Source organism: Pelobates fuscus, chromosome 10 (genome assembly GCF_036172605.1).
Source record: "Pelobates fuscus isolate aPelFus1 chromosome 10, aPelFus1.pri, whole genome shotgun sequence".
Taxonomy (NCBI): domain Eukaryota; kingdom Metazoa; phylum Chordata; class Amphibia; order Anura; family Pelobatidae; genus Pelobates; species Pelobates fuscus.
In genome coordinates, this window is record NC_086326.1 from 21334760 (window position 1) to 21345793 (window position 11034).

At 43.3% G+C, this 11034-nt stretch overlaps 1 protein-coding gene across 1 annotated transcript; it reads left to right on the forward strand.

Annotated features, from left to right (window-relative positions):
* The first annotated feature begins 843 nt into the window (after nucleotides 1-843).
* On the forward strand, nucleotides 844-1705 carry MARVELD1 (MARVEL domain containing 1). The gene has a single exon (XM_063433988.1). It carries the CDS (start codon nucleotides 944-946, stop codon nucleotides 1445-1447), a length of 504 nt encoding a protein of 167 aa, XP_063290058.1. The 5' UTR covers nucleotides 844-943; the 3' UTR covers nucleotides 1448-1705.
* Nucleotides 1706-11034: the final 9329 nt, after the last annotated feature.

Consider the following 11034-nt stretch of genomic DNA (forward strand, 5'->3'; position numbering starts at 1 on the left):
TGCTGGTCTCGTTGCCACTGGCTCCACTCATACTCTCCCTCTTTCCAGGAGGAAGCAATGGCGCATGTGGGGCACAACTCTGTGCTACGCCAATCATAATCTCATAGAGATTCAATAAATCAATGCATTTCTATGGGGAGCGCACAGTGTCTCCGTACAGAGCGTGGAGTAGAGATGCTGAATGTCCAGAACTGACCCAGGAAGCACCTCCAATGGTCTGAGTGAAAAGGCAGCGGTTACATTAAATATCCTGCACGAACATGCTGTGCTCACCAGAACCACTACATTCACCCCTACTTTTACCCTTTGTGTCACTATACCCCACTCCCTCTAGCAGGTAAGCTCATTGAACAGGGCCCTCAACCCCTCTGTTCCTGTGCGTCCAACTCGTCTGGTTATAAATACGTGTCTGTTAGTCCACCCATTGTACAGCGCTACAGAACTTGCTGGTGCTATATTAATAATAAAAAAAAAAAATTAAGCTGTAGTAGATCTGGTGACTGTAGTGTTCCTTTAAATTACATTTCTTAAAGGTTTGTATTTGACTAACATGCCTTTTCACTAACAAGATCACTACTCCTAGCTGTACAGTGTGCAACATGTTTAACAAGCTGTGTGCAGCAGCTGAGAATCAGTGCAGTCTATACAGATACATTGTGTACAGCGTTCCAGGAACCGTTAGCACTCAGCCAGATGTGAAAGGGCCCAGAGGAAATGGCATGTCTGCTGACGTCAGAGCAGGGGGGAAGAGGCTTTGGGTTACACTGAACTGCCCACACCCAACTTTCCAACTAAGGTCTAGGGGAGAGGATTCCTTACACACAGCATTTACAGGGGACACAAAAACTAAGAGATCCCTTCTTACCCACCTGGAACCCTCACAGAGAAAGTCCTCTTGGCTGAATTCTCCTGGATATTCTATTTAGATCTTTATTGTTTTAACATGCATCCTGCACACAGCACCAGGAGTTCTGTAAGTGCCAATAAGGAATTCCTGAAGAGTTTGCCAGGGGTGCTGAGGGTACTGCAGCTGGTGAGTGGAGCTGGCATTTGGATTACCATAGCTTCTAACCACTATGGGGGCTCCATCCACTTTGCTCTGTTTGTGGCTGTCTTCTTCTGGCTGTTAACCCTTGTGATTTACTTCCTAACTCTGCTGGACAAGCAGGAACTGGTGCCAATCCTGGGGGCAGAACGCTGGGTTTTTACCAATGCCATCTATGATGCCCTTGCCACTGTCCTGCACATTGCTGCCGCTGGCATAATGATCAGTAAGACAAAAGACAATGAATACTGCAATCTGGAGACTTATAAGCTGCCCTGCCTCTTTAAAGCTTACTTAACAGCATCTATATTTGCCTGCATTTGCTGCATCCTCTATGCCATCACATGCATCTACTTCTTTTGCAAGAAATGCAGAGGGAACCAAAGTGTTGTTTACAGTTAATGAGGACACATTTCCTCTTCACAGTTGGGAACAAATAACTATTTCTTCCTGGACTCCAATGAATTACACTTTTTTTTTTCTTTTTTTTCAACAAAGGGATTCCTGTATGACACATTCTATCAAAGGCCAAAGAATTACTTGAGACCAACTGCTTCATTGATCAGTGATCTCTTGATAAAGGAATGTTAAATATTGGATGAATACACTAAAAAAAAAAAAAAAAAAAAACCTTAACATTTGGGTTTGTATCAAATGTGTATTTTTATTGCCTTTTTTTTGTTTGTGCCTGTACTGTTTGCTTAATTTAGTTGTCTAAACAAGTCATTTAAAAAAAACAAAAAAACATTGTAAGCAATTTGTAAACATTTGCAAGATTTGTTTCGAGAAAGTACCTTGTAAACTTTACAAAGCACTACTACAGACAGTCAGTATTATTAATTAAAGTGGAAGTTTGTTGGGGATTCTGGTACAAGGCCAAAGCAGGCCTACAAACTGTGTTGGTAATTCAAAATGAAATACATCTTTGTTGAATAACCCTTAATTAATTATTATTGTGACTGCTTTCTGAAATGACATATATATTTACAGAGTTTATAATTCTATATGTATTAAACAAAAGAAAAAAGAAGAAAAAAAATCACAAAACATCTTTGTGTTCCAGCACCACCCTTTGATTGTCAGAGAGTGATCAATACACTTTTTACAGTCAAAGGGTCAGTAGGTAGGTAGTATTTTGCATCTGACTTTAAATACTGTTCCATTATGATCCATTAGATTATATTAAATCTTCCCCAGACAGATAAGCACTCAACAGATTGCTGAGCAACAATGTGCTCTACATCCAACTTGGGCTGCAAAATAATGAACATGGATCAATGGAAATGAATTTTAGAGTCACCTCTGTGTGAAAGGATTGTGGTTAGGCTTGATGCTGATCTGTGCACTAAATCAAATGTGATTTTCTGATGTCAAGGCCCGGTTTACATCCCACTTACCCGTAGGCACAAATACAACACCCTGTCCGCTAGCACTGTAAGAAGAAACAAATAGTGTATGAATGTATGTATGTATGAGAGGTTCTGGAAAAAATGGGCATGCCACACAATAATAATAATAATATTAACAGTAACAGTAACAAAGTATTTAACCAGGAAAGGTACATTCAGATTACTCTGGTTTCCAAGAATGTCCTGGGGATGTCACCTTAGCCCAACATCCAGGGGTTGTTAGTTACTATTACCCAATTTACATAAACACTATTATTTGACCTGAACCGACTTGCCTTCCATGGCAGCCCTAAAGAAACTGAGAAAAAGCACCCCCTTTACGCTGGAGTTGTGGGAAACGCAGTGGGGCCCTGTTGTAAACCCTTTTTGACTATGTATCGTCATGTTATGTTTCTGTATATTACATTCTATGTGTTAATATGTCAAAGTATTGGAAGCAAGCTTTCATCCCCTCTTGCTTTATACAAGTTGTAAAACTCATGCATGTCCTATTGATACAGGACGAACAAAATTCTCAAATGAAAATATAATAAAGAAAAAAAATCAGGATTATTCACTAAAGTCAGATTTGATGGGGATTCTAAAAGAGCTCAAAGTGAATTTTTAATTTAAGGCCGAAAATAGCCAAATTGAGAACTTAAAATTTCTTTATAAGCTATTGCCCTAAATATTGAAAATAACTGAATTAACAACTAGCTATCTTTATCTCCTAAGAAGTGGAATAAAATTAGGACTAAACCACAGAATACGGGACAGTTGGCAACTATGTTTTACAAATACATATGCAAAAATATTTATATAGCTCTGATCAGTGAAAGCAAGTAGGAAAGGAATTCATTTTTATGGATGAGGCTTTACATAAACAAATGGGTATCACTAATTTTCTCATAGAATTTAAATCAATTTGCAGACTTTGGTGTTTTTGTGATTTCATTTTCTCTCGAGTTATGCCAGGGCAAGGCTAGTGGCTAATTGCCAATGCTGTGTACCATAACACTCCCCCAATGCTCTTGCAGGCTTTAGCTGATGGATTGTGTGAATTTTAGCACGAAACAATATATGCAGCTGCACAAACTCTAATGGTACATCAGTGCTGGTTTCATGCCTTTTCAGTCCAACTCTGGGATTGATTTATATTCCTAGCTTGAATCTTCACTCAGTAACACAGCTATGGATACTATATAACTGATGGGGCTTTTTACTGAATGACAAACACCTGTGTCTTATGGATTTTACAGGACCCCCAACCCTTACAGTCAGTAGTTTCCAGGAAATTAAACGATTCTCCCCTTCCCCCTCCCACTTTGATTCACCCTAGGGGGCAGCCATATGTCTAAACTGCACAACGCTATACTGTCTGGCTCCTATACCAGGGATTACTGGAATCCTTGTCAGAGTAAATCTTTGTCATTCTCAAATTTCCTGTTTCACAATGGTGTTCTGGGACTGATACAAAATAGCTTTTGGTGCATGTATCCATTGATGACCATTAGAATCTGACTATTTACTGAAATTATCCTTTGGAACATTGTAGTGTCTTGGAATTTTGAACAGGATCCAGTGATACAGTGAAGGCAGGAAGTCCAGGGACTCTGATGGCATAGTTGAGGTCTTAGACAGAGCCCAGCAAGATAATAAAAGAAAGAAGATGGTTTCATTGTGTTAATTTGTTTTTAGGGACCACCTTAGTATCCCCAGCCAAATGTACTGTCTGTTCAGGGTAACAAGGTATATAGGACACAGAGTGCAGTCACTGCTTGCCAAAGGATAGTATTTACTTTAGATGTATATGGAACCCAAATCAATATCTCTGATTTACCGAAACTTCTGGCACAGCTAATAATTCTGAAAAATGGCCTGTAAATTGCAAGTTAGGACTGCTTGGTATCGAGCTCTATGAGCATTCCAGTTGCTGTACACTATATGCTGTGTGTTATGAGAATTGTAGTCCATTGCAATGTCCAGGACTTTGTTGCACATTATGACATCATTAAGTGAGAAGATAGTGGAGCGTTCATATAATAAATCAATGTTGTTCAAAAACATTAAAGGACCACTCTAGTGCCAGGAAAACATACTCATTTTCCTGGCACTAGAGTGCCCTGAGGGTGCCCCCACCCTCAGGGTCCCCCTCCCGCTCGGCTCTGGAAAGGGGAAAAGGGGTAAAACTTACCTTTTTCCAGCGCTGGGCGGGGAGCTCTCTGCCTCCGATCCTCCTCCATTCAGCCCCGTCGACTGAATGCGCACGCGCGGCAAGAGCTGCGCGCGCATTCAGACGGTCGCATAGGAAAGCATTTACAATGCTTTCCTATGGACGCTTGCGTGCTCTCACTGTGATTTTCACAGTGAGAATCACACAAGCGCCTCTAGCGGCTGTCAATGAGACAGCCACTAGAGGATTTGGGGGAAGGCTTAACCCATTAATAAACATAGCAGTTTCTCTGAAACTGCTATGTTTATAAATAAATGGGTTAACCCTAGCTGGACCAGGCACCCAGACCACTTCATTAAGCTGAAGTGGTCTGGGTGCCTAGAGTGGTCCTTTAACTACATTAGCAGTCTGACGTTTTTGTTCCTTTTTCATAAGCTATTGTAGCAATATTTGTTTTTCCATATCAGACATATTTGTTAAAGCGTGAAGGAAATCTAAAATGAAATTCCGATTTTTAGGCTAAACCAGTTAAAATTAAAACCTAGCTGACAGAGGAACCTTCCAATTTTGTCTATTTGGATCTAAAATTTTAAATTTACATTGAAATCACATTGAATTCCTATAAATGTACACGTTAGTGAATAACATGCATTTCTCTGTTAAATTGGTTGGCAAAAACTGTATTGTAATTCCGTCTTTATGAGCGGTTTGCTTTACCCAAAATATGCACTTAACTATAGTCGAATTAGATAGTTCTCGAACAGACATTGCCACAAACACATTTGGGGCTACACTGACTAGATGCGGTGTTTTCCATATTGATGAATTCAATACCACATATCTCCCTCAGAAAAGAACTTGCTGTCTGTAGGACAATTCAAAATGTTGAAGTCTTAACTCTTAGTAGTTTCTTTATACAGGTATGTACATGACAGATTTGTCAAATGGTTTTTGCCAAGGACGATCCTGTGGCATTGCCATGGTGTAACTTGCAAAGGAAATTATGTCTATTTACATCAATGTATTTGTAAATTAGGCTGTTACAATTAAAAGCAGACTCTGCTACTTAATTGAAAGCATAATATTTCAGTTATATTATATTCTGCTAAATGATCAGATAGCACATTTATGAGACATACTCATAAACACAAAGTCAAGGCCAAGTTCCAAATTTTAAATAGTCGATAAAAACATTCCATTGGTTCCATGGTGACGGCTCAATATTTAGAACTTTGCAGCACAACTGCTCTTTATAAATCAATCCTGGTACTGTATATATTTAATCTTCTGCAAAGTGTACGGGAACATCTCAAGTGCCCACATCCAAACAAATGCCTGGCAATGTGTTGGTAGGTGCTTGATCTTATGACAATAGAATGAACAACCAAGGGTGTTTCCAGGAGCCTAAAGTGGGATGTTCCTGACTGGTCAATCACCAGACATGAATCCGATTGAGTGTGTGCTTTACTAACTGGAGACAAGACTGAAGTATAAACAAGTACCCAAAATAATAGTGAAGATGGCTGCAAGACCATCCGTAGGTGAAACACTTCAAGGAGTCATTGGATGAAGGTATTCCAGGCTTTTCATCTTCATTACTTTGGACTAACATTTGCAATTTCTTGGTTGGTGCTCAACAATTTCAGTAACGTTCTAATTGTTTTATGGAGGTAAATACCTGAAGTATTAAAGCTGATAAACTGTTCTTCATTCTCTTTGTCGTTGTTTTATTTCAATTCTAATACCAGTTTACATTCAGCCTCGAATCAATGACGTCTTTCATAATTTTGGAATGTTTTAAAGGGTACTCCAATCACTCAATCCACAACAGCTTCAATGACCCCCTGGGCTTGTGTTCAATATCCCTCCACTTTCACTCACCTGAAGTACTGTTTGTGAAGGTCTAAAAATAGAGCTCCTTTTCTGAGCAGCTAGTATTATTATTTTATTGTTTATATAGCGCCAGCAAATTCCCTAGCGCTGTACAATGGGATGGAAGTAGGGAGGATCTTGCAATCCTTCTCGCCCACACATTGTATGTGAGGAGTTAAAATATGATTATATACGTCAAACAGACCATCTGTCCACCAAGAGAAAGGCTCAGACTAATTATGAAACATTCAGAGGAATTCATAGTTCCTTGGCATCACAAAAAATGCTAAATCTTTTACTTGGCATGACAATAACATCACAAAAACAATAAACCTAGGGGATCCCCAAGACCCAGTGTAGCATTCCACAATATGCCCTTAAAACACCAGGGATTGACAAATTGCCTTCCAGTATTGGATTGGTTGTGATCAGTAGTCCATTGGACTCCCATAAATGTATTTTAACCTACCCCTTGCACATTGGGTGACAGTAAAGTTTGGTCAATTGGGCACCACAATTCACTGAATATTGAATAGGCCCATGAATAAGAGAAACCTTGCAAACCTTTTCGTAGATAAAAAAATATGAATTTTATGAAAAATTTTGTTCACCGAGTAAAAGATCTCAAACGTCTCTAATGTTCCATAAGGAGGGCATTATTTCAAATGTCCTTTTTGCTTAAAATAGGCTCCAGGACACCCTTGAATTTTTTAGGTACAAGCAACATCCTCAGTTGCACAAACCACAGATAAGTTCTGTAACCCAAAGTACACACACTGTTATCTACACCTACGCACACAATTTACTGTTATGCCTCATCTGCATATGTCAAATAGGAGATATATACAAATACACACGGTATATACATTCATATTTTATAGACCTTCAGGAATGTAAGAGGTTACTAAGCAAATCACAGCATGCTGGAAGGTGAAATACGAGCCAAACGTTGAGTAGCAGATGTATGTTTAGTCAAGACAAGTTTTCTGCGGTTTGCAGAGACACAATTAATTCATTTTGGACCCAGAGACGAACTGTACAGAGCAATTCTGTTTGTCATGCTTCAGTGGGGATGTGTGTGGGCCTCAAATGATTTCTAGCCCTGTGGCAATCAAGGCGTGAAATGATTGTAAAGACTTCTAGTTACCCCTGTAAATGAAATTGGTTAAAAGGTGCTGAATCAGCCTTCTTTGTTGGTTGTTTTAATTGTGTTTATAGCCAGTCCAAGCAGAACTGTCATTTTATAAAGTTAGAATTGTTTAGGTTATAAAATCATATTCAAAGAACTATTGACTAGTCTCACAGGGGCCACCAGTAGACACATCTTTGTTGCTGATCTATAGCTGGGGATACACAGGTTTATTCGCTAAAATTGTAATTGTTGGAAATTGGAAATGAATTTTTAAAAACGTGGGACAAACCGAAAACATAACTGACAGGGAGAATGTTTCCATTTGTATAAGAAAGAAGAAGAAATTTCAACAAATTAGTCACTTTTGTAGAAAATTACCCCTTTTTTTTAAAATGACTTTCCAAATACTACACAAAATACTTTATAGATGGAGTAAAAATGTTACATATAATGTGTATGGCAAAGCAAAGACAGCTGAGCTTGGTGTGGTTGTAGGGGGGCTATGACAGGGGGGGGGGAGCTGTAACGGGTGAGGGGGCTGTGAGAGGGTAGTGCGGGGACAGTGAAAGGGTGGGGGGCTGTGAGAGGGTGAGGGGGCTGTTACAGGGTGGGGAGGCTTGATAGGGTAGGGAGCTGTGGGAGGGCTGTGAGAGGGCGGGGGTCTGTGAAAGGGTAAGGGGTCTGTGACAGGGTAGGAGGGCTTGAGATGGTAGGGGGAGCTTGAGAGGATAGGGGGCTGTGAGAGGGTGGAGGGGGCTGTGACATGGTGAGGAGGGCTGTGACATGGTAGGGGGTGATGTAACAGGGTAGGGGGCCTGGAGGGGCTGTAACAGGGAACGGGGGGGCCGGGATGGGCTGTGACAGGGTGGGGGGCGAGTGGCTGTGACAGGGGATAGGGGGGCTTGAGGGGCTGTGACAGGGTGGGGTGGAGGGTAGGGGCTGTGACAGGATGTAGAGTGGGTTAAATGGCTGTGACAGGGTGTAGAGGGGATGGAGGGGCTGTGACAGGGTGTAGAGGGGCTGTGACAGGGGCAAGTGGGTTTAGAGTCTATAACAGGATGTAGAGTGTGGTTAAATTACTGTGACAGGGGTAAGTGGGGTGGAGGGCTGTGACAGGGGTAAGTGGGGTTAAATGGCTGTGACAGGGGTAAGTAGGGTGGAGGGGCTGTGACAGGGGTAAGTGAGGTGGAGGGCTGTGACAGGGGTAAGTGGGGTTAAATGGCTGTGACAGGGGTAAGTGGGGTGGAGGGCTGTGACAGTAGTAAGTGGGGTGGAGGGGCTGTGACAGGGGTAAGCGGGGTGGATGGCTGTGACAGTAGTAAGTGGGGTGGAGGGGCTGTGACAGGGGTAAGTGGGGTAGAGGGGCTGTGACAGGGGTAAGTGGGGTGGAGGGGCTGTGACAGGGTGTAGAGGGGCTGTGACTGGGGCAAGTGGGTTTAGAGTCTATAACAGGATGTAGAGTGTGGTTAAATTACTGTGACAGGGGTAAGTGGGGTGGAGGGCTGTGACAGGGGTAAGTGGGGTTAAATGGCTGTGAAAGGGGTAAGTAGGGTGGAGGGGCTGTGACAGGGGTAAGTGAGGTGGAGGGCTGTGACAGGGGTAAGTGGGGTTAAATGGCTGTGACAGGGGTAAGTGGGGTGGAGGGCTGTGACAGTAGTAAGTGGGGTGGAGGGGCTGTGACAGGGGTAAGCGGGGTGGATGGCTGTGACAGTAGTAAGTGGGGTGGAGGGGCTGTGACAGGGGTAAGTGGGGTAGAGGGCTGTGACAGGGGTAAGTGGGGTGGAGGGGCTGTGACAGGGTGTAGAGGGGCTGTGACTGGGGCAAGTGGGTTTAGAGTCTATAACAGGATGTAGAGTGTGGTTAAATTACTGTGACAGGGGTAAGTGGGGTGGAGGGCTGTGACAGGGGTAAGTGGGGTTAAATGGCTGTGAAAGGGGTAAGTAGGGTGGAGGGGCTGTGACAGGGGTAAGTGAGGTGGAGGGCTGTGACAGGGGTAAGTGGGGTTAAATGGCTGTGACAGGGGTAAGTGGGGTGGAGGGCTGTGACAGTAGTAAGTGGGGTGGAGGGGCTGTGACAGGGGTAAGCGGGGTGGATGGCTGTGACAGTAGTAAGTGGGGTGGAGGGGCTGTGACAGGGGTAAGTGGGGTAGAGGGCTGTGACAGGGGTAAGTGGGGTGGAGGGGCTGTGACAGGGGTAAGTGGGGTGGATGGCTGTGACAGGGGTAAGTGGGGTGGATGGCTGTGACAGTAGTAAGTGGGGTGGAGGGGCTGTGACAGGGGTAAGTGGGGTAGAGGGGCTGTGACAGGGGTAAGTTGGATGGAGGGGCTGTGACAGGGGTAAGTTGGGTGGAGGGGCTGTGACTTGGGTAAGTAGGGTGGAGGGCTGTGACTTGGGTAAGTGGGGTGGAGGGGCTGTGACTTGGGTAAGTAGGGTGGGTGGCTGTGACTAGGGTAGGGGGTACCTTTTTTTTTTTTTCACTGATTCCCTGGTAGTCCGTTGGTCTACCTATCTGGTCTGCAGCTCCGCCAAGTGTGAGCTTCAGACCACGTGGTAAGTCTTGCAATCTCTAGCCAGTCAGAGTGTTGCCGTGGTAACCCGCGGCAACACTCTGACAGGCTGGAGATCGCAAGACCACTCAGTCTGCAGCTCACACCCGGCGCAGCTGCACACAGGAGGCTGTGTAGGCGCTCTCCTCCCAGGGCAGACTGACTGAAGGGGCCTCGCACCCAGCGGCATAATGGGCAAGCCACCGGGCCCCCTCCTGTGTCGGGCTCTCGGTCATAGACTGAAGACCCGACATGTGAGTCTGCCCTAATGGGATTTAGGCGGCTGAAAGGCCCCTAGCAGCGCGAGGCCTTAGGCGGCCGCCTAAATTGAATAATTAGTGAGCCACCTGCTTTTTTTTTTTTTTTTTTGCAGTGCATTGAGATATGACAAACGAGCATGCGGTACCCCAACGGCAATCCTCATGCTTTTCAAGAAACAGTTATAACATTAGGGTTTGAGTTAGTACTTGCATATTTTTATATTATAGGTTAAGCGAGGGTTTAGGTAAACTGAATAGTCAACTTGGTGAGGTTAAAGCAGGCTTATACGATTCGAGAGCATGTTAAAGGTTAACCAGGCTTAATCTTACCACAGGTTTGGCATGTCATATTATACAGCTTTATAATGAGGTGGTTCTGCGCAGTTAAACAGCCCATTTGAATTGCCAGGGTGGACCATGTGCCCGCATGTGTTGACGGGTATTATGTTATATGATAATGAGGTTTAAAACAAGCTGGTGAGACATGAGTATTGAAAAAGGAGAATAAACAGGTAGATTCTTAGGTAACCAGATATGTCAGTGTGAGATTAGCTGTTGTCAGGCTATTTGAATGCTTGCCTAGCGATTGCTGTAGAAAATTATGAGACAAAGAGAAAG